The sequence below is a fragment of the Chiroxiphia lanceolata genome, chromosome Z (assembly GCF_009829145.1).
Source record: "Chiroxiphia lanceolata isolate bChiLan1 chromosome Z, bChiLan1.pri, whole genome shotgun sequence".
In the NCBI taxonomy this organism is placed as follows: Eukaryota; Metazoa; Chordata; class Aves; order Passeriformes; family Pipridae; genus Chiroxiphia; species Chiroxiphia lanceolata.
This window is the reverse complement of record NC_045671.1, coordinates 9,450,696-9,474,576: the sequence shown is the minus strand read 5'-3', so window position 1 is coordinate 9,474,576 and position 23,881 is coordinate 9,450,696. Positions and strand designations below refer to the sequence as shown.

Genomic DNA, 23,881 nt, shown 5'->3' with positions numbered 1-23,881 from the left:
GACTGGAAAAATACGTTCTTAGTGTAGGTCTTTCTGCAGCACCCAGATGCAAATTTTTCCTGGGCTGTGGCTACAGGAGAGGGTGGTACTATAGGGAGCAGCCATAGCCATGGGGAGCTGGAGATGCTCCAGACTAGGAGGTTCTGGAGGATGGGTACCTACCATTGACGGGCCTTATTCCCATGCTGCTCAGGGGGCCAGAGCTGCTGCTCTCACTGCCACTTCTCCAGTGGGAATCTGCATGGCTTCCTACTCTGCTCATGGACATGCCACTCACTGAGAGGGGCGGGAGGGACCCACTGTGGAGTCGGTATTCAGAGAGTGGTGGGCTTGGCTCCAGCAGTGCCTCCTTCTTGGGAATCATCTTGGGGTTCTCCTTTTGCCTCAGGGCATCACCTTTGGTGGTTTTGGAGGGCTGCATGGCACTGACAGCAGGGGATGACCTCGTGGGCAGCAGGTTGGCAGAGATGGGGCAGGACCTGCTCCTGGGTGGCTGGCTGTCTTCAGCTCTCTCTGCAGGGGGTGAGGAGGAGGAGTCCACGCTTTGGAAGAAAGGCACGTTGCATCGCACAGGGGAGTAACTGCCCAGCGGGGACGGACGGGTTGTTTCAGGGGCGGACTTCTTAATGCCCCCATCGTTGCGGGAGGCAGCTCCGTCTGCCGAGCGCTGGGTCACGAGCGTGCCATGGGCCTGGCTCCCCGCCACCACCGCCTGCTCTGCCGAGCTGGCCAAGGCTGAGGACTGGGAACAGGAGATCTGTTGGCTGGAAGGCCGGTTGCTGGACAAGCTGTAGAGCTGGGAGAGGCTGGAAGCGAAATGGCTGTGCAGGGCACGTGCCTTGGGTGGCTTGCTGAAATGGTGCTGAAAAACAAAGGGCTGGATGGGCAGAGTCGTGGGGCGCTGGTCCTTGCTGTAGCGCACCACAGGCTTGCTGTCTGTGCCACCACCTTCGGGGAGAGAAAGGGGAACAAAGTGTGAGCATGGGCAGAGCATGGGCATCCTCAGCCCAGCAGATTGCAGGTTAAAAGGAAATGTGCTCTCTGTTCTGGAAGGAAGAGCACAAACTAGAGACCAGTTAAACATGCAGAGTGGTTCCAGCCTGACCTGGTTACACACATCAAGAGCTGGCAATGTAAAGATGTGTGGCCTCAAATGCAGAGTCTCCAGCTGTTGACAGCTGTCTGGAAGACTGCACCAGGAACCTGTCTGTCCTGGTAAGGTCACCAGCTTCACATCCCTTCCTAATCCCTTGCTTCCTGGACAGTTCAAAGTCATGGGGTCAGGTTCCTGCCCTTGAGCAGCCTCTGCCCAAGCAGTACCACAAAGATATGGCCCAGTGCACTGTGGTACAATCAGATTTCTTGTACCAAAGGACACTGAGAACTCGCACAGCCAAGCACAAGCACTGCATGCAATAGCACTGCCGCTCTGGTCCCACATCCCAATATACTGATGCTGCTGCAAAGGCTGATTGCTTGCCCTTCTCCCTCCCTCTTCCTTCTTCTGTTACTATTCACCCTTCGGAACTTCCTTCATCCCCCTGCCTCTACCAGACCTAAGTAGGACGTTCCCAACATCCTGCTTCCAACTCGGGAAAGTGCCGGTCTGCTCCAGCAAATGATGTACTGGGATGTCCTGAGGGAGTGTGCTGGGCTTATCTCCTGTGTGTCAATTCCTCCATCTCCTGGTGATGCCACAACATCCTGAGGGACACAGCTGAAGTCTGACACACTATGCACTCAGTGCACAACACACACAACACTGGATGCACACATGGGGCTGACCGAGATCCCTGATCAGCCTTGGTGTTACCTGCTGCCTGTGGAGTGTTCCAGACCTTTCTCCCTATAGCTAACTCGTATCCCTAGCTTTTAGCAGGGCTTGCTTTCCCTCTAGTCCCTCTCAGAACCTCTAGGCTTTCAATGATGCTCAGCTGGACCAAGGCAGACATGCCTCTATCTCCAGCTGCAGACAGAAATTTCTTGCACAGCAATGATGCCTCCCACATTGGGAGGCAGGCAGAAACTGCTGGGATACATTTTCCTGAGAGGTCCTGTCTGCCCCCTCCTCCCTGATGAGTCCTTGCTACTTCCAAGCATTCCTTCTACAAATAAGAGGGCTGCTCCCAAGCAGTCTTCTTCCAGAAGAGACCTGCCTTCTCTGCCATCCCTCACCAAACACACGTTCAATAAATAAACAGGGCAATACCTAAAAACCTCTTGCTTCAAAGGCCAAAACCTCTCCCACCCCTGCCATGGCAAATGAACAACATGTTCTATCTCCTGACAGAAATCTTCAGAACCTCTTAATGGGGACAGTCTGGTTTTTGACATGTTAGGGGCTATTTGCTGCAATGGTCTGGTCAGAGGCATTTTAGATGGGCTTTTCCTGGACAGCAGGTACAAGACCTGTCTAAGGCAGAGAGAGAGTTCTCCTGCCATGCTGGAGAAATAGCCATACCTCCAACACGAGTGTCACACAGCTTCCTCACAAGGACAAGTGAAACCAGTATCAATGTGGAAAGCTGTAAAACTCACCTATTACACGCTTTCCTGTGGAGGTAACTGTGACAATTACTCTCCATGGGAACAAATGCTACAATCCAAAGCACTGTGGAGGACATGACCAGGATATTCCAGCAGAGGCACACAGATTAGTCTCTGCAGGACTCACGCTGTAAGTCTCAGCAGAGACTGTGTGACGTCCCTGAACCTGCATGGAGAAGAGACTGCTGGCTATGCAGTCTCCACCTCTCCACTTCTGCCCCAAGTAGCTCCTAAGAAGAAAGGCTTTTTAAAAAGTCCCTTCATCTGCTGTGAACATGACTTTGTTGAGCATCTTCACATCTCTGTCTTAGGAGTTAAGGACAGGTGATTCTTATGGGCAAGCGCAGTAAATACCTGGAAGGGAGACAACCCTTCAAGTTGCACAGACTTGAAGTGCTAATGTCATGTCCTCCCTTACATGATATGAAAGGTTTGAACAAAATCTCAAGAGGCTTTAGTAATATAAGGACAAGACATCTGCACTGATATGAGTCTGAAATAAGCATAGCAAGGCTTTGCCCCAGGGTCAAATATCAGGAACCAGGCAGATCAGGAACCAAACTGCACAGGCACTGGTCTCCTACTGCCATGCAGGTTCCCCTGCAGTTCCCCTCACATCCCAAAGAGCTGCCTTTCTTTTTATTTCTCCATTCTGCCTAGTTTGGCTTCTTACCGTCTGCTCGGGCTCTAACATCTTTTTGTCCGTGGCCACCGGCAGAGCCACCCGAGAAGCTGGCATCTGCCTCCATCAGCAGGGAGAGAGAGGCTTGCTCACCTGCCCCATGCCCACTGGGGACCTTCTCACTGGAGATCGAGTCCTTGGTGGAACACAAAGCCTGGCTGTCCCCAAAAGCATGGTTCAAACAGAAGCCCTCACAGCTGCGGTTCAGGCCATGGACAAAGGGCATGGGTGGAAGACTCTGGCTCCGTCGAGCTCTTTCTTCAAGGAAGGCTGGGCAATCCCGCTGAGTCTCAGGTATAGGAGAGAACTCCAAGGAGGAATCACCGCTAGACCGGAGAGGTGGGGAGGTGCCATTCTTTTTCCGTCCTTTAGCCAGCTCAGCGAAAGATGTCACTCTCTTTGGGGGAGAACTCTGGATGGATATCGCTGGACTTTCACTCAGCTTGACTGGACAGCTCACCATGCGCTCCAAGGAGCCCAGCCTGCTGCTGGGACTCCTGTCCAGGTTCTGATCGTAGCTCCTGGAGCGCTGTCGGCTTGTGTTGAGGTTTGGTGGTGACACATTGACATAGACCTGACCCTCAATCGTGTTCTGGGTGGATTCTCCCTTTACCTCCTCTTCACTGCACTCCACATTGCCTTCCTCTTGTCTCAGGTCAGGCCTTCTAAACAGATAGTATTCTGTGGGTTGGGCTGGGCTACCCTTGGTCTGGTCTTCCGAGCAGCTAGTTATGGAAGATCCTGCAGGGCTGGGGGATGACTGGGAAGACAAGTCACATGTGACTAACTTGTAGTAATTCTGAGTAGCCACAACGAGCCGTGCTTGGCTCTGGAAGCAGGCAGTGAGGTCAGAGCTCTCTGAAGTGCAAGGCTCACAGTGGAGGTGGTAGGAGTTGCAGTTAGCGTCAAGGACAGGTGAGGAGGAGTGTTGGCACCCACACACCTTCCCTGAACTCTCTGGGTGATGCGACTCGCAAGACATCTTGGATTCTGTGGGCGATGAATGTAAATCCAGGTAAAAAGCTCCTGTGTCTGAGTGGCTGCAGAAGGAAGAGTCACAGGACAGGTTGGCTGAATTCAGGTTTGATTGAGATTGGCCATTCATTTTGTTGTAGAGAGCGCTGAAGTTCACCAGCACGCCATCGGAGCTGTTGCAGGAAGAGTCACTGATGTAGCCCATCTGTTGGTCAATCACTTCAGACTGACTTGATGAACTGTAGCACCGACAGTGCTGGATCTCTGAGCTGGAACAGCTGCATGTCCGGCTGTGCAGGGCATCCTGATTCCTCAGGGATTCACCTGTGTTCTGGTTCCACTCCTGGTCACCACCATCGAAGGAGAAACTGGAGGAGCTGCCACGGTGGCAGCTGCATTCATCCAGCTCCATGCGTTCTGAGGCCTGATGGCACCTGTTTGCATTGTTCCTCTTCTGGATGTCGTCACTGCTGATTTTGTCCTCTTGCCCATCCACCACACCGGACCGGCTGGCCATGTTCCAGGATTTCACAATGTGGTTGGAGTCATGGAGGTGGAAAGGGGGCAGGGCCAGCTCCTGCAGACTGAAGGGAGGTTTGCCATCGACAAGTGAGTTGTGAAGGTGGAAAGATTTTTGACCCAAGTCATCCCCAAAAATGCTGAGGTCTTCACCCTCACTCAGCAGGAAAGGGTTGTGTCGCTTACTGACACCAGGGACAATGAGATCCCTTGCTTTTCCTTCTTTGTTGTCTGAGGCCTCTGCTGAGGTTTCAGAGGTCTGGAGAAAGCTGCTGTATACCAAGGAGTCAGTCTGTGAAAGGTCTCTGTCTGGAAGGGCAGAGGTCCGTGTAATGCTGAGCTCTGGCTGGCAGAAGGGGTTGGTCCTTTTGCTCACGGAGCAGCACTGTCTATCAGGGACCTGGCAATGCACCAGAGGAATGTGATGGACAATCAGCGTCTCACCAGTCAGTTTGGGTGGACTATCCATGGTGAGGAATGCTCTTCAGGGCATCAGTGAAAGCTGGTACCACCCATGAACAGGTAAGGCTGCACATGAGAGGCAGGGAGGACACTTCTCATGAGGGAATTCAGATACCTAGAGAGAGACAAAATCACAAAGGAAGTCACCTCTCAGGAAAGGCAGTGACCATTTAAAGCATCCTCGGTTTGACTGAAGATTTCATGTGTTGACAAAGATCAAACAGACAGGTCCTTGTAAGCACAAGTACCTGAGCATAAGGTCCTTCCTCAGGAAAACAAACCATCACAATGTAAGACAAAAACGTCACCCTCCCTGGAGGCTCCTGAGATGACACTTGTGATTCCACCTGACCCCTCTCAAAGTTATCTGAAGTGAGTAATTGATTTCAGTTAAGTGGCCAAAGGGCTAAACAGGCTTTGGGCCAAACAAAGACCTCAACTGCAGATGGCACTGTGTGCTCACAGGAAAACAGCACAGGATCTGAAGTGAAGCACTGCACTCTGGTGAGAGCAGTCTACCTTCTTTCACAGGATTAAACACCTTTTTCTCTATTTAGGTACCTTGAACTTTCCTTCAAGAACCAAATACAGAACTGCTCTGAAAGGTCTTGCAACATCAGAGACACACAGGTCCAGCCAGAGACAGGAAAGCAGGATCAGACTGGAACAGGAAAGCAGCAACAGCCATTCCTCTCTGAAATCCAGAAGGCCCCATGAGGTCCTGACTCTTTTAATGGTGCCAGAGGAACATGCCAAAGTATGCAACTACTTATGTACACAAAGGCCTCTTCAGTGAAAAGGAGCAGATGACTTCAGTGGGGCCATGGGGGGCCACTGGTGATGGTTAAGTAGGTCCCATACAGCACACTGGCTTCTGCTCACTTTTTGCTGATGGTTAAGCCTCAGCTCAAACTGGTTCCTCCCATGCTCTGAGATGACTGTTTCACAGCTCTCTGCTACATTATCTGTGGTATTTATCTGCTTATCTTATTACCTGCTGCACTTAACAATAGTACAACAGTCCCAGGAGCCATACAGGCAGGGCATTAAGAGCCCCACTCCCTCTGTGTTCAGTAAATATCAGGTTCTCTTAAAGCCAGAGGAATAACAGAATGGTTTGGGCTGAAGGGACCCTAAAGATCATCCCATTACATGGCCAGGGACACCTTTCCCTAGACCAGGTTGCTCAAAGCCCCATCCAACCTGGCCTTGAACACTTCTGGGGATGGGGCATCAACAAATTCTCTGGGTAACTTGTTCCAGCGCCTCACAGCAAAGAATTTCTTCCTAATACCTAACCTGAACCCGCCATCTTTCAGTTTAAAGCCTTTTCCCCTTGTCCTATCACTACCTGCTCATGTCAAAAGTCCCTCTTCATCCTTGTAGATGTTCACCAGCATCTGACATGTAAGTGCAGAGGACATATTAATTTCTCCTTCCCCACCTAACCCGGAGGTCCAGCCTGCAAGTGCTTCCAGAACAGACTTGCCTTCCCTTCGATACTACAGGAAATCCAACACAGGCAAGTGCGTGGGAGGACTAAGGTAGCAAGGAGAGGGAGAAACCAGAAAAGACATCAGTGATCCAGGATGATCCTGAGAGATTAAAAAATGACCTACTGCTCTCACAGGTCCACCATTTGTTCTGAAAACCTTGGCCCAAACACCCTTGGTTAGCAATACACATCCCCCAACTCATCCAGGCATCCTCAGTGCTCACTGCACCCTGAAAACTGCATCCTGTAAACCGCATCCTGTGGTTCTGCTCTGGACTCCAGGACCTCAGGTCTGCTGGCACCACTGACCTTCAGACTCCAAAAGTGGCATTCATGTGGCCTTTGCCTACCTTATCCCAGCTTTTGTGACTATAGAGTGATAATGGATTTGGAGCAGAGCTGCAAAGGCACATGGCAGCCCATGAGGGAAACTGAGAAATGTGGGATAAGAGAAGTTAGAACAAGAGCGTAAGCAATAAGACAGCTACACAGAAACATAAGGAACTTCAGTTCTTTCAGCTTCAAGATGTAAGAATAGCAATTATAAGATGATAAAAAAATGATCAAAAGAAGTACTTTCCTCCCACACATAGTAGTGCTTCTCACAGACACAGGATGATGCTGTCAGGAAATAAAAATACAAAGATGGAAACGGAGCTAGTGTTTACAGTAAACACCCAATAATGCAAAATTTAATGCTAACACCAGTGTCAGAGAACAGACAGGCCTTCTGGTAGATAGCACCAGAGACTTACAGGGTGGGGACACTCACCTACACGTCTGCTGCTGCTGGGATGTTTCACCCAGGACTAGGCTCTGAGGAACAGAGATCTCCTGGACCACTTGGACTACATCCAACTGGACTATTTACTGCGCAACTCCAAACTCTCCCTCACCTATAGTCTCCCTAAAACCTGTATCAATCTTTACACCCCTTTTAGTGACTCCTCCGTCTTACAAGCCTTTCCCACACCCACTGCCACAGAGCCTGAAAGGAATGAGTCCGTACTCTGCCCGGAGGCTGGGGGAAGATCCTTTACATCTAGGACTCCCAAGATCCCACTGTTCAAGAGCTACTGTGGGTAGCAGTAGCTCCTGACCCTAAGCCTAGCACACACACACACACACGTGCTGAAAGTGGTGTTTAGTGGCTGGGGCAGAGTTCATCCCCCATTTTGGACCCTGTGCTCCACTGATGGTGCAACAGGAGCTCTGAGTTTATCTGAGTTTATTTTTATTTAACTCAGCAGAAGTTTACCCTGTCTTCCCACCCCTGCCTCCCCCCACCTCCCAAGCATTTTGGGAAAAAAGCTGGTCCCCCAGTGCTTATCTGCTCACATGGGCCACCCCTGCCCTTGTTACTGCCCTTGTAGCTGATTGTAATGCTCAGATCATATCCCTCCATAAGGCTTTGCCGTATTTCCAGTGCTGCCACAATGCATCCATCTGAAAGGTGTTGTTTTGAGGATGGCAGCACACTTCACTGCTGAAGCACCGTGTCTCCACTGCCTCTGGAAAATGGCTGCTTGGAGCCGGCTCCCAGCACCAGCACCCATCTGCTGACAAGCCCCGCCGAGCAGCACACAATTCATGTCAGTGCAGAAGCTGCTGTGGGAGGACGAGGCTTGCACAGAGACACACTGACATTTGACGGCAAAATGTCAGAGCTGACACGCAGCCATTTCCCAGCTGTCTCTCCTGTGCTCTGGCTGCAACACGCGGCTCTGCCCAGCATTTCGGTTTCGGCGGCAGCACAGGCTCCCCGGGAGGAATGTGATTCCCGGGCTGTCACAGACGCTGCAGCAGACGAATGCCCATCCTGCCTGCACCTACAGCCTGCCCCCAGCAAGGCTCTGAGGTCCAGCATCACAGGTGGCATGCAGGCAGCTCCTGCCAGGAGACATACTGATCGCTTCTCTAGGGATAGGCATGATGTCTTGTGCCCTAGATACTCCTTCTCTCTCCCTTCCAACACCTCTCCTCCCTTCCTCCTGACTTAGGGATGCAGGAAGGCTGGTGACGGCGCTGCCAGTGCAAAGATTACTCAGTTCCCAACACCAGAGCATCCTCCCTAACCCTACCACCGCTTGACTCTCCCTCTCTTATTCTGGAAGACAGTAGAAGGATCCTTCCTCTTCCTATTCAGGGTCTGCTAGGCTGGGATTGACACTGGGGAATAAAATGCAGCAAGCAGACATTTCAGATTCTGCTGGCTTTGTTCAGTTCTTTGTTCAGCTCTTCGTAAAGCCCTCACTCCTCTTTGCAACGGGAAATTTCCAGATGTGGATAGTCTATACCTGAACGCTTTTTGCCAGGTCAGTTCATTCTTCTTATCAACAAGCTCACAGTGTGCTGAATCTTGCTCAATGCTACATGTACAACAGCAAACACAGCATCCAGCATTGATCCCTGCCTGGAAAAGCATGTCACGGCAGTGCAATGCAGGGAGGCGTGCAGGGAGCACCACAACCCTAGATCCGTCAGTACAACAGCCATTTTATTCTCCAACAGCAAAATTCTTGCCTTCTCCATACTGACACCATCTGCTGTAACACAGGAGATCTGGGTTGTTTACTCCGTGAGCTCTTTCTTGAAGTGCTTAAGGGTTACCCAGAGAAGGTGAGGACCACACATTTCATTACCTGTGGGTGCTTCATTCCAGTCAAGATAATACAGAGCAGAAAGGATGGCTTTTGGTGAGACACCTATGTTTGGTATGGAATTGCTCAGGAATGATTTGTAGCCCCACGTACATAAATATACAAACCAAAAACTCCTTAGCTACAGCAAAGCTCTAGGTAAAGAGCAGCTGAGTGCTGAGCAACAAAGGATGGTTCAGCACCAAGGCATGTCTGCACTTTAGAGGGGAGGCAGCATGCTGCAGGGAACAGGAGGAGCATGCAGAATCCTTCAGGCTCTGCACTTCATGCCTTTTAAGTCCTTGCTGAGCACTACAGAGAGGCTCTCAAATCCGTCTTCTGCCACACTCCAAAGACTGAGGACCTTTTGCTAATTTAAAGATGGTCCGTGCAGCTTCACGGCTTCTGGAGTACAGACTCCTGCCTCTGCAACACTACTGAGAGGATGCAGAAGCCACCAGAGCTGGCTCTGAAGTGGTTCCATTAGAGGGGGTTGGTGTAAGCACTAGCCTTGCCTCCAGGGGCTGATGAGTTAGGTGTGGCGGCACACATCCTCAGGAACCCTGCTACCTCTTATGGCTCCAACCGCGATTTTGGAGTTCTACTGCTGAATATTTAACATCCCTCTTTGCTCAGTGCTGTCTGCTGCTGGGTGACAGGGTTGAACACACAGGGACACAGCTTTCCTCATAAAATGTAATATTGGACGAGGTATGCAGAGATACAACAAATAAATGTGATTTAAATGTAAAAAGACTGCACATAGAGCACAGAGGACAAAGAGGCAGGAGTAAGATCATCAGAACTGTCAGCTGGAGGCAATGCTGGCTTTTTGGAGAATGGCTTTTCTGAACAGATTACTGTTTCTATGAAATTAGTCACTTCATCTATGAAATTGAATGTCCAAAGGAAATCTTTAACTGTGAGGGTTCTTGCTGCCTCTTTCTGTATGGTTGTGGTTTCACTGTCATCAGCATCTTCCTCAGACAGACCAAGATTCATCATGTCACACAAGGGTAAAAGACAGAAAAACAGGGTTAAAAGCTGTGCATTCAGTTTCATAGAAGAAGCAGAAAAAACCCTATTGTGTTGGAGCTGCTTGTTCTGAGAGCTGTTCCATGTGAATCCCTGACTCCTACAGCACATTTGCATCAACACGCCTGAAGAAACCACACAGCCCTACAAAACAACCACCGGCAGAAATGCTGCAAAAAGCAACGGTGTGATTTTGCAGACAAGGGTACAATACAGACATCTCCTCTTTGCTCCACAGGAAGAGATATATTCAGCTTACTCCCTGTATGTCTAACTCCAGGCAAAAGGGCCAGGAGATTAATCCAGACTGAAAGCCACTCTTCAGACAGCATGGGGGGATCTCAGGGCTCACTGTACCCAGCACCAGTACTGCAGTTTGTCCCTGCACCAGCTCTGCCACTCCAAAAGCTGCCAGAAAGTACTGAATGGTCTTAAAGAAAATCTTATCAGGAAACTTTCAGGAAACTGGAGGCCACTCAGATAGCAGCATCAGAGAAGAGGATGGGGTGAGTGGCAAAGGATGAAGTGGCCCGGGGATGGATCTGAACCATGAGGGTGAGCAAGCAGAGGGCGGAGCTGAGGAAGCCTGTAAATTCTTGTAGGGTGGTACTAATTAGTGGTATTTGTTTGGACATTGTTTATTTCTTGCAAGCAATACATCATCTGTCAAATTCACACCTTCATTAAACTCCTTATTAAATCATCCAGTGTGTTTAAGGAAAGAAAAGGTGTAAAAGGAAATGCTAGTTCTTTGACTCATCCTAAACCTCCAGCTTTCCTTCCCGGCCTCGAGAAACAGGGAGCATAGTGAGGGTAGTCTGCATGGTCCCAGAGTGAACACTGCAGAACTTGATGTTTAAAGGAGGCTGCAGCAACACAGAAACACCAAATAATAAATTTCTGACTCAGCTCAGGCTGGTTCCTTTCATGGTGCTGAGCAGTGATTCCTAAAAGGACCACTTCCCTCTTCTTTCCACAAAGAGGTGCTGCCTTGGCCAGGGCTTTTTCCAGTGGTTTCCAGGACAGTCTGACTAAGCCCATGATTAATGTATCATTACATCTCAGAACCATATAGGATTATGATGTGTTCCAAATGGAAACTGCAGCACGTGACAGTCAGTCACAGCCCCTGAGCTCCTGACAGCAGGAAGCTGCACAGGTCAGGGATGAGGGACTCACCAGCAGAGATGAAAATAAGCAATAGGTGCAGTTTGTGTATTCCTGACAATGACACAACCAGCATAAGGCAGGTAGTGCCTCCCAGTCAGAGGAAAAGATGGCCCAGCTGCTCTGTGCATTTAGAGTTATACAAGACACCAGAAATAGCTCAAGCAGCACATCTATACCAGCTATCACAGGAGCCAGGACAGTGACCGAACCAGTTTCTCCCATTTCTGTGCTCCCTTGCTCCGTGACTCATCATCTGGCATGTGGCACTCGGTAAGAGCCATTTACAGGGCATGACTCACAGCATCCACTGAGGTGATCTGGGATGGAACCTGCTCCTCCTCCTCCTCCCCACCAGCCACTCTGTCCCAGCCCCCACCACATATGCTCCTAATTACTTTATGCAAATCCACAGAGAAGAAAAAGACTCTGATGTTTCTAGCTGTTCATATCACACAGAAATTGCTGCTGAATTAAACTGCAGACACAGTAAATCCTTTCTTATCACAGACACTCTAGTAGCAGCAGTAGTAGGAGGAGGGGCCACACTTGTATAGCACCTTTCTGCCTGAGAACTCTGAAAGCTTACTGAAGATCTTAAAAGAGCAGAAATCACACAATTCCATTTGAAAAATGGATCTGCCCGGGTGCTGGGGCCTGGCTGTTGCAGGGTCACCAGAGCACTCAAGAACCTGCACAGAAAGAAAAAATTCCTATAAGCATTTGAAATTGCTGAGCACAATCAGTATTTGAGGATGCCAAGATTAACTCTTACCTAGCTGCACATCTTTGGCCAAGGCTTAGTGATCCTGGCTTAGTGGGTGTCTTCCCTGTTCCAGGGCAAGGGAGTTGGAACTACATGATCTTTGAGATCCCTTTCAACCCAAGCCATCGTATGATTCTGTGAATTGTGGCAAAGCAGGACTGTCAGCTGGCTGCCACATGAACGTTCTCCTTTTACAGATCTGCCCAACTGAGGACCCCAGGAACCAGCAGCTGCAGCTGAGCAGTGACAAAACCACAGCCAGCAGCTGTAGGTGAACCTGAGTCAAAGCCAGCAGAAGTGTGGCTTCAGCAGAAGTGAAGCCACCAACTTCTATACCTGGGATCCATGACCTCAAAACACTCCACCACAACAGCCACAAGATGCAGGGAATGGAGTGTTTGGCTGAAGGAGTCAGACATCAAACTTAGCTCAGCTTCAGGAATCAAAGCTGGCTCTCTGACCAGTGCCTGCAGGCAGACAGGATGGCAAAACTGCCCCACGAGTCTGTCATATGTTTCACATGCAAAGGTGAAAAGAGCAGCTGTTCTTGCTCAGGTGTGCGCTGCAAGGGTGAAGCCTCCTGAGATGACATCAAGAGATAGAGAGGGTACAGATGCTTCATATACATGGAAACATTCTCAACAGCACTGGAGACATCAGGACTTGCTAGAGATCTGTAGCATCCCTATAATTACTATACTCTGGAAAGACCTCTTAAAGAGAGGTTACAAATCATTTCCACTGAATTTTCTTCCCTAACATTTACTGGAATCTGACTTCAGGAAACTTAAGTGTTGCCCAGCAAAGGAGATGATCTGCTTATCCAAAGCCTATGGAAGGATAATTGCAGAAGCAAGTTTAATCTGCACAAAAAAAAGCACAAGGACAGCTCTACCTCAAGTAGTCCTAGATCCCTTACCACGTCCACGAGTTGGGGAAAAGAGACGAGCTAAGTCCTAAAATGGACGAAGATGGTTTGCTTTCACAGTGAGTAAGATCTCGCTGCACTACTGGCCAGCACATCCATACAGGCTCCAGCCACTCCACAGCGACATTTCTTCCCTATTGCTTCTTCTCCATGGGGACTAAAACTGGCATTGCATTTCTGTCCAGACCATGTGTTGCAGGAACCAAAGCTGCAGAACAATCCTGAACCCTCCCTGCAAGGCAAAAGCATCAGTGACTACCTGAGAAAGCCTGACAAATAAGGAACTCAGTCTTAAGATAATTCAGTTAAAGAGTCTGCAAAATGATGTTTATTGTCTGTTCAGCCCAGAGCACCACATATGTAGGAATCACTCACTATCAAGTGAAAACCAAATATTTCTGGGATGGTAGATTACAAAAGGACATCCTTATGCAGCAACACAGGAGAAGCACAACAGGCAGCAGAGGTGGCTATGGGAGAGTGAAGTAAAACCACAGCCAGGCCAAGTTCTTGAAATAAAAGTATCACCCCTCAGGCCACTATAAATAAAACAGCTAGAGATGCCAAAAAACTCCAGCAGGATTATTTTCAGACTGGAACTCAGGAGTGGTTTGCTACGACGACTAGGTAACCACGCCCCAGTGAACAGGAGAAGCAATGAAGGTATGGCATTACCTAGGAGTGATGGACATCAGTTCTGCCAGGCAGCCAGACTGCCTGCATCTGCAGAGCTGTATTAAATGATGCAATCCTACACAGAATTTAATACACACTGCGTGCAAACAAAGCAAGAGCTCTGAAATCAGGCACAAACAGAACACATCCCAGCAGCAGCCTGGTTTTACTAGATGTTCCTCTTCACAGTGCACATCTAAATGTTTTTTTAATCAGCAGCTGTGTCCAACAGCTGACTCCTGCTAAGACTGCGGGAGACTTTAACCCTTCCTAAACTGAGGTTGTTCTACCAAGACCAGAAGCAATAGCTGGATACAAAGGAAGACATCTTCTGTGTCTCCATTGCAGAAAGCAATTCAATGGTCTGGAGGCTCAAAACTCCCGGATTTGGGAATGATAGCATTGTAGAAAGCAAAAAGGCTGAGTATCAGTCCAAAAAAGGCAGCATCTGACGAGTTTAGTGCATGAAATTTATCCTGCCTTCTGAAGGACATCAGGACCACATATAGTTATATATTAATACATAAATATATATAATAATAACACTGATACCCAACTGCTTTTAGACCACAGGCTGCATGTTGCAATCCCTTGAAGGTAGCTGAAGGAAGAGATCCTGTAGCACACAGATTTGAAAATGGAAATTACCTGATTACTGTTAAGACTGTGCATTTTTTGACCCTTTTTTGGCCATGTCCCTGAACAAACAGGTCCTCTGCAATCTTGTCTGGATATCACTTCAGCAGAGTTCAGCGTGGGTAAAATGAAAAAAGGAAGCATGATTCGCAGGAAGATGAGACAAGAAGCGCCTGATGTGGGAAAAGAATCCTTGGACCATAGTCAGACTGACCAATAATAAGCACTCTCCTTCATATGGGAATTGTTTACATTGCAAAGAAGGACACTACACAACCATCTCTCAGAATATATTTTTTTTTAATTCCTGCAAATTTTAGGGCTTGTAACTTCCTGAAACAGTGCACTCCACACCAAATTACATGCCACAATAGTAGTTATCTGTCAGTCTTTTTGAACATACGGGTATTAAACTTCATTGCTTGCCCTTGGGGTAGGGCAGGGAGAGGATCATATTTCCTACTCCAACCTTTGCCAACCCTTGGTCCCAAGATTTTCATTCTGCTCAAGTACAAGAGTATTCTCAGATCCTCGGTCTAGTTACCAACCTCTCTCCAAGTGTCCTCCTGATGTGTGGGTGTGCTTGTATGTTTACATGGCTGGCGGCAAGGAAGAACTCAAGAGGATCTGGATGAAACCACAGCCTCAGTTTATGTAACAGAATATTTTCCAGGCAACAGAACTAACAAAAGGCAAGCCAGAACCTTAATAAAATACTCATGAATCAGACCAGACACTCCTAATGATTACACATACTTCTCTTCTGAGAGGGAAATGTATCCCTTGTAGGGGCTGGCAACCCAGACCAAACTCAGTTTGTAAAGTTCTATTCAGGACAGTTTATTTTAGGATATCACTCCACAAGACAGCTCATGTGCTAATTAGACTTGGAATGACTAGGTTCAACAGAGCATTAAAGGTCTAACTAAATCTGATAACCCTGGATTAACCAAGGACTTCTGCTGAGGATGTTGGGCTGCAGAGTATGCACAGACCTATTCACTGTGAAAAAAAGGAGGGCAAATAGGGATGATCCTTGACTCTGTACTGGAAGAGCAGTCACAGTTCCAAGAGACCAACCAAGTCTACTGGAGGGATGACCAGACTGGATGGGGTTTTGAGCAACCTGGTCTGGTGGAAGGTATCCATGTCTGTGTCCACAGCAGGGGGACTGGAATGTAAAGGTCCTTTCCAGGCCAAACCATGCTACGATTCTATGAGCAGTCTGCTTTTAATCACTTCAAGGGTGTTTGAGAGGACTGAGGAGACACCTTCACACTGCAGGCTCCCAGATCTTCACAGCTAGGACACACTCATATTTGGACATCATCTTTCTTGAAGCTATTCTATCCTTGTAGTACCATAAGTATCAGAAAAAACAAGTAGCTGAAACAAGTGGTAAAGAACCATTTGACTTTCCTAAGGCCTAGCACTGAGATGGGCCTCAACAAAACCACAAGGTTTTAAAACTCTGCAACTTCTGAACATGAACTATAAATACACTGGGAAGTCTTATTCACAAAAATGCCAAGCCATTTGGGAATACTGCTGGGCTTTGAAGTTTGAAAGCAAGATTCAGGGACTAATTAATCACAGTATGTGAAAATTATTCATATTATCAGTTTCAAATGATCCTCTTTAATTTCCTGGAGTAATTCCATGTTACAATCAGGGCACCTCATAAATCGTTATTGTTTTTCTCTACATCATTCATTATTTCATACCACAAACCCTACAGTTTCCCATTTATCTCAAGTAACTCCCATTTCTTCAGTCTCCTCTCTTAGGAGAGTTTTCCAGGTCCTTGTGCAGTTTCCTGGGAAGTTCCTCAATTCTCCCCAACTGCTCATTCATGCTTCTGAGCTGGGGTGACTAATTGCACACAGTTTCCCAAGTGACAGTGGGATGGGCCCTGCTTTCTATATCAACATTAGAAGCCTCTGTGCCATAATCTTCCATTCCATTTGTTATGTACCTTAATGTTCATACGCACATGCTCACCAGCTGAAGTCCCTTATGACCAGCGTGACAACCAGTTACTTTTAGCATTTTAAAGACATCAGTTTAATGAGCTGGAATCAATTTAATCAGTTTGATGATCTGGAACCTGAGAAAATATATTTTTGTGACTATCTTCTCTAATGTACACTTATGTAACTTAGTCTCAAGCTAAAAAAATTCAAGATTTACAACAAGACTAGCCTAGAAGAAACCAGGGGATTTTCTTACATATCCACTCTCTGAGAAAAAGAGTTTCTTGACCCTGTCTGTGTAGTGTGATTTGGGGGGGTTTGCTCTCTTAAGTTGCACAAATTCTTGGTGTAGGTTTGTGAGAGAGGTTTTCCATGTCCCTATGCAACTTCTCTTTGAGGTCTCCCAAGAGACAAGAGGGTCCTCAAAGTCTTACTAATGTCTGGGTTGAAGGATATATTACCATGGTGAATTGTCCTCATTAAATCAGTGAGGTCTGGTGGCTTGCACCCTTGAAAGAAGATTCCCCTTTCATTCTGATGGGCAGGTCAAGAGGTTATTGTGGTTCTTCTTTTCAACCTCAACTTATGTCAAGGGGAAAGTAGACAACAAGGCACTGGACCAAAGTGCTTTGGCTGTTGAACGTGCTCTGGTACAGATGGGAATCACTCCCCAGTGCCTCTGCGACAAACGCAAACTCATTGTTTCAGTTTCGGGTGTTTCTCTACCCTGAGATACCAAATCCTGCCAGCAGCACAAAGCTTGGGAGAGGTCAGGGTTACAGACATGGAAATATTCTATGGGGTCTCTGAAGCTTGTGCAAAGTCACCAAGAGTTCCACCTCAGTGGAACAGCATTGACTCTCAAGTGTCTCAACGAGCTATAAAACATGAACTGAATGATGTGTGGCTGGAGCACTGCCACCTTTGTGCATTAACCACCCTCATGCCATTGCTTGTCAATGCCAGGACATCCCTGTTTTCTTGCAGTTTCTCCTCTCCTCCTCTTTTATTGTGCCACAGACTGGCTAGCCCTACTGCCGAAGATGTCTGTGGTCCCCCTGAGCCCCACACTGCCTCACCTTTCCTCTGACCCAGTCTCCCCTCGAAAACAGCCACTCTGAGAAGCACATGGGAATAAACAGGTTGTCAGGCTTACTGTAATAAGCAGTCATCACCTTCAGAGTGCTTTATAAATACAGTAATTATAAATAGCAAGTGCCTGCGGAAATGAAAATGAGGCATATGACAAGGAGCTGAAGGCAGGAGGAGACATCTGGGTAGGAATGATGCTCCCCTCAATGCCATTTCAAGCACTATGACCTGCAGCTGGAGGACAAGTCTCAGCAGTAGGTTAAGTCAGATGCCACGGGCTGTGGGCAAGTGAAAACAGAGTGTTGCCAGTAGAAAATGGGGAAGTGCAGATGCATGTGGAAATGCTCTTACTGATTTTCTCAAGGGTCAAACTACAATCACTGCTCCTGGTAAGCCACATTTAGGCAAGAAACCCCTTAGAAGACACTATAACAACTAACATACTAGCAAGTGGTGAAGGAGAGATCAACCAGAGTAAGCCAAACCCCAGGGCAGACGTGTCACTCCAGGTACCAACCATCAGAATGAAACAGGTAAAGCCAAGGAAGAGACATTGTGTGAGCCAACGGGATGTTGGGACCAGAGATATGAATTATTTATTCCTCCCACTGGATCTTCTCATATGTGGGCTTATCATTCGGCCACTTGAGTTACTGGACTGGGTGGGACTACAGGAAAAATCCTGTCTCAGCAGACACTGTAATGAACCTCCTTGATAAAACCAGAAAACTGCACCAGCTCAATGATCAGACAGGTCATCCTCCCTGCTTAGAAGGACATCTGTGAGTATAGCTATGCTATCTGAGCTGACACAGAAGACACATGACGATGGAGCCTGAGGCACACATCCCTGCTCTTCACCATGGGAACCCCTGGGATGGACCAAAAGAAGGCAGCCCGTTAACCAATTCAGGTGAGTTGGACCTATAGGCAAAAGGAGACTAACCATGCAGCTGTTCCTGCATCGATGAAGGCAGAGCAGAATGGAGAAGATCTGCCCACTGAAAGCATTTAGGTCATGCTCTTCCAGAAGCAATGGCAGCTGGTGTGAGTTTATAAAGAATAAGGTGCAGTTCTGGAGTTAAACTGATGAGATTAGTACAACTGCATAGGGAGCAAGGACACTGAGGTTAACAGTGGGTCTGAGGCAAGTTATCAGGTGAAAACCTCCTGTGTATTCGCCAAGGTCTTCCATACAGGCTCTAATTTAATATTTAATTTTTTTTCCCTGTTAACTCACAGAGCAGAAAAACCCCTCCTGCCAGAAGGAATTGCTGGATCTCAACACTGAGATATCTGCGCCACTGTCCCCAAAAGCACAACAACAGGGCAGTGACATGTTGTGCCGGAGCAAAGAGAGGTAGTTTGGTGGTTGAGCCAACAGTCAGCAGCATTGCTGGTATCGCTCAAATATTTATTCTTTATCACTCATAGGCACCGCCAGTCCCACACCTTCAGCACTGCACAAAGACCAGCACATGGTCTCTCTCCCAAGAGTCCAATCTCAGAGGCTGAGCCTGAGCCAGGAGCTGCCATCACCTACATTATGGCCACTCACCCACATTACACTCTGCCTTCTGCCTCCCTCCCATTTACAGCAGTTAACGACTACAGTGTGTTTTGGTTGGGGTTTTTTTCCCCTTATTTGCTGATATAGCCACCAGCAGACTTGCCCAGTAAAAAATATTTGAATGTGTCTGATGGATAGAAAAAAACCATTGCCTACATGACCCTGAGGCTGCAACACAACTGTGGTGGGGGAGGAAGAGCTTGTGGACAAGCCCGCTTTTATGCTCATCTTAACAGGTATGTCCCTGCTTTGACCCACTTCTTTCAGAAAATGAATAATAAAATCATTTTCATCAAGAGAGAAAACTGGAGCAGAATCAGGGACCAGAGGTATTTTGACAGTCTATTTCTTTCTCTTTGGAGAGTAACCAACTTTCAGATGAGTGTGAGGGCGTGCAGGGAACCTGCTCCTCAGCAGATAACACAGCAAATCCCTGCTAAAGCTGGTTACCAACACAGCTGTCATTGATCATTGCTGTGGATTTCACCCCCTGCCAGCCAAGCTCCCTCAGCTTCCTCAAGCCTTATCTTGGCAGCCTTTCGCACAGCTCTGGAATGGGGTGGGCTTCTGTCTCTTTTGGACTTATGGACTGAACAGCCAGAACCACAAAGTCTTGCTACTGAGTACTGTCCTGTGACTCCATAGCTGACAGGGAGGTACCTCCACCTCTGATCCACCACCTCTCACCACCCACACAGGTCTCCACATCTCTTACTTTGGATTTGCTTTTCTTGTGTTCAATCATCAGATCTGTACCTACTGAGATGAGTTTTTCACACAGCATCCAAGACAGAGAAGTGGCTTTGGATTGAGTATCTCAAGCTGACCCAGTTTATATTAAACAGAATGGTAAAAAGCAAACAGATCTGTAACGAAACCTTTTTAATTTTTAAAGAGTCGATCTCGGGCGTGTCAGGGAAAACAATTATAATGCCAACAAGAACAAAGAGCTTGCAGAAGTACTGCAGAAAAGACTTTGAATGCACCTCATAAGTTAAAAAAAAAATAATCTGGATTTACCAAGAAAGGCGAAGAGATTAGAATAGAAAGTCTCCTGACCAACCTCAATGAGTAATCACATCCAGAAAGATATTAGAGGTAAGTAAAACAGCGTCTCTGGTGCTGTTTTGGCATGAAGAAGAATATTGAAGCTGGAGCAATGACAGGTTAGATAATACAGGTTAAAGAAGGTGCAGAAAATGGAAATGAGCTTTTGAGTGGAAACAGTTCAAGAAGATGAATACGCTCAAATCAGAAGGACAAGATATTCTTGATCCCAGAACAATGAAAGAATAGTTGCATGATCACAGTTGGCAACAGGGCTTTTGATAAAAATACCCATTAGAAAAGAGAAAGGAGGTGAAAGCACGAGGCTGAAAAATATTAAAGATGAAGTCTGTAACTGTTCTGCAAGGGCAAGGAAAGTCACCCATGTCAGATTTATCAACCTGCCCCTAGTATTATATAAGGCTTTCTGAAAACACTGGAAAATAAAAATAAGACTGGGAAATAAATTAAAAACAGGGTAGAGCAAAACAAGAGGTTGCAAAAGGCAGACTACTGTGTGGCTATCATACCAGAGTGAGATCTTGACTCAAAAGTAACATGAGACTGGAAGAAAATGAAGATATCTGGGACAGAGAATTTGTTCTTTGTTTACTCGCACAGCGTCAGACATCTGAGAGGTGGTAATGGAGCCATGGGCAGGCCATTCCTGAGTTCGTGGCATGTTCTCGTGGGCCACCTGCACTTTCTGCAATGCAGGTCCAGGTCTTTTGTATCCAGCTGCACCTTATCTCCATCACCTGCACTGATGCATTGAGGAAGACACACAGCAGCAACTGTACGTCTTTCCTGTGAATCATTTCAGTCAGCTCCAGTCACAGAAGCTCTTGGACACCTTTTAAGCATCTCAAGGCAGAGATTATCTGTGTACTCTCACTGCTTAACATATGTTCTTATAAGAGTGGTACCTACTGGAGAGGCACAGCCTGTACGTCCTGGGGAGCACTCCCACCCCACACAGTGAAGGAGGCTGCATCAACTTCTTTTTTTTCCTTTAGGTAAGCATTGTACACACAAACTACAAGTAATTTTTCTTCCACATGCTGATACAAGTATGTGTATCCTGCATACATACCTTCTATTGCACATCCTGTCCTCCAGACCACGGTGTACCACACACAGAGTTGCGCTGTTGTTACCCACCACCAATCCCCCATAGGAGCCTGCTCTGCGGCAGCACCACAAACCCAGTGCGGTGCACACCTACAGGAGACATCCCACTCTCTGCTCCCATGAGCCTGAAAGGGACAGAGACCTGGAGACAGAGAGATTTCCCAGGTTCATGAGCAAGATAGGGATGAGAAGGTGCTTCCAGGATACTGTTGCCAACTGCACTCTGCTCTGCGATTTCGCTAGAAGCCCTCTCCTTCCCACCTGGCTCCCTGCACTGAAACTCTGGATTTATCTTCATCACCAGGTAAAAAGGCCATGGAGCCTTGCCACTCCATAGGGATGGAGAGGAAGAAACCAACTGAGAACCTGCAGCAGCAAAATGGTTCCTCTGGAGAACTACTGCAGAAGAGGCTGTGCTGAGGATAACCCCCACCTCCACAAACCCCTCAGGGCTGCACACAGCACTGAGCGTCTCGGGGAACACACTGAGAGGCTGGAGAATGACAACAGAAACAACACATTTACATTCCCTGAAAATGACAACCCTGGATTTCTCCTCTGTGCGTTGTACCCCTGGTCCCTGATCCAAACCCCCCTGTTCTCCAGCTCTGCAATGCCCCTGTCATCTGCCTCTTCTCTTCAAGGTTCCTCTATAGCCCTGCCAAATATCTACCATTTTATCTACATTTTTCCTACCATGCTGTTGCCCCTGATAGGCCTAAAAATGCTTTATCTGAATTATTCTTGGGTAACTGGCAAATGGAAGAAAGGTTTTCTGAACAGGTAAGACCTGTCAAGCAGGTGGTATTAAAAGCTGTAGGTGTTTGGAGGTAAAAAAGCAGATTTCTGCTTCCCTTGTGCTCCATGTACCTTTATGACACCCATCAATCCACACCTTGTATGATACGTTCCGTCACAGCCACTGCTAACGTGACTCCCATTTACTCCACATTCCCCCCAAACACCTGCAGTTGCAACCCCACATGCTCAGCATCTTCCATAACCCAGAAAAACTGAATCTGCTCTTTGATTATCCCCTTTTGTTATGACATTCCCGTTTGCACATTCCTCTACGGCCACGTCACTTTAGCACACACACTGAAATCTCGTTCTTTTATGCCTTCGCTTTATTGTTCTCACTGTCATCCTGAACACTGCCTCTCCAGCATCTATATCCATATCCCACATACATCCTTCTCTTTGTTCAAGCCATTCTCCCATATGCAGAGGCAATTTGATGGAAGGATTTGTGCAGAGGGTGGGGGAGGGAAGAAGAAGAAGGCGGGGAGGGAAAAGAGGGATTTGGCTACAACAAGACCATGTAATTAAGCTTTAGTAACTGGTACCCAGCCTGAACCCCTCATTTCAGTAATTAAAAGCAATAATTCCTCCATTCCTAGATAACCTTTCTCATCCGATCTGTGAAAAGAGGCAGGGAGAAAGCATCCATTTACACAGCCAGCACAGACACACCCTGGCAACACAAAGGACTCCAGCCAGTACACGGCTCTTGCGTCTCTTAGCAGAAGAGCAGGGTTTTAGATGCCATAATATTTTATCCTAATGCCTTTTGAACATATCATTTACCAGTATTTAGGGTGAAAAAAGAAAGAAAAAAAAAAGGATTAAAAAAAAAAGCTGAAAACCACACTGACAGCAACCTTTCATCTGTCTGAGCCCTTTGTCTCTGGCTTTTCATGGAAGCGCTGTCTGTCAAAACAGCTTTTGAGCTGCACAGCAGCATCACCACCAGGGATGCACAGAGAGCATGGTAGCTGGCAGGACCACAACAATCCGTGTGGGCTCGGCTGTCATGGCAGGCACAATGGAGAGCTGTGCAGCGGCACTGCCGGGGCGAAGCACGGCTCGCCTCTGCACAACCAGCCCTGGACATGACAACTGCTATTTCACAGCCACAATAGACAAACACGCATTCTGCGCAGCAGCCCCAGCCTCCCCGCTCGCTCACATCCATTATAATCACAGCAGCTCCAAAGCAGTGCAGCCTCCAAAGAGACAAATCAATCCTAAAATCCTTAATCGGGTAGCTGGCATCCTCTACAAAAACAAACCAGCCACAGCGCAAGACAACGACCGACCTGAAAACCAACAGCACAGCTAACGCCCACCCCAATCATTTCTCCATCTCACCTTTCCGCAGATCCTTCGTTCCCCGGCTCCTGTCAGTGAACACACTCTGCTCTGGCACCACTGAGCACTCCAATTCCAGAAGGCTCCGTGCTCTCCTCACCAGGATGCTGTGGGAAACACAGAGTCAATTTTTTTTTTCTTAATTTTTTTTTTCTTCACAGCTGCATCCCTGGCAATGCAGAGGGTCTGCGCAATCACATCTCCAACGCTCCTGCTGCTGCTGCTGCTGTGACGTGTCTGCGTGTGAAGGAACAAGCATGCCCACAGCACCGCCGCTCCGGCTCGCGATCAGTCCCTGTGGAACCTCAGACAAGGAAGGGGATGGGAGGGAGCAGAAAAGGAGAGGAGGGGAGGTGAGTCGAGCTGGATGATGGAGGATTGATTCTTACAG

General features: G+C 47.7%; 1 protein-coding gene across 7 annotated transcripts in view; it reads right to left on the bottom strand.

Annotated features, from left to right (window-relative positions):
- Window positions 1–23,881, bottom strand: part of RUSC2 (RUN and SH3 domain containing 2) — a 57,840-nt gene that overhangs the window by 11,953 nt on the left and 22,006 nt on the right. For 5 of the 7 annotated variants that reach the window (XM_032674871.1, XM_032674878.1, XM_032674873.1 and 2 more), the window contains exons 2-4: window positions 23,491–23,597; window positions 3,221–5,300; window positions 163–948 (exon numbers count right to left, since the gene is read on the bottom strand). In XM_032674871.1, the coding sequence (XP_032530762.1) occupies window positions 163–948; window positions 3,221–5,192 (2,758 nt within the window). In that variant the 5' untranslated portion in view covers window positions 5,193–5,300; window positions 23,491–23,597. Of the gene's footprint in view, window positions 1–162; window positions 949–3,220; window positions 5,301–13,206; window positions 13,448–23,490; window positions 23,598–23,881 lie in introns of all 7 variants that reach the window. The other 2 variants (XM_032674876.1, XM_032674877.1) reach the window with 2 other exon arrangements.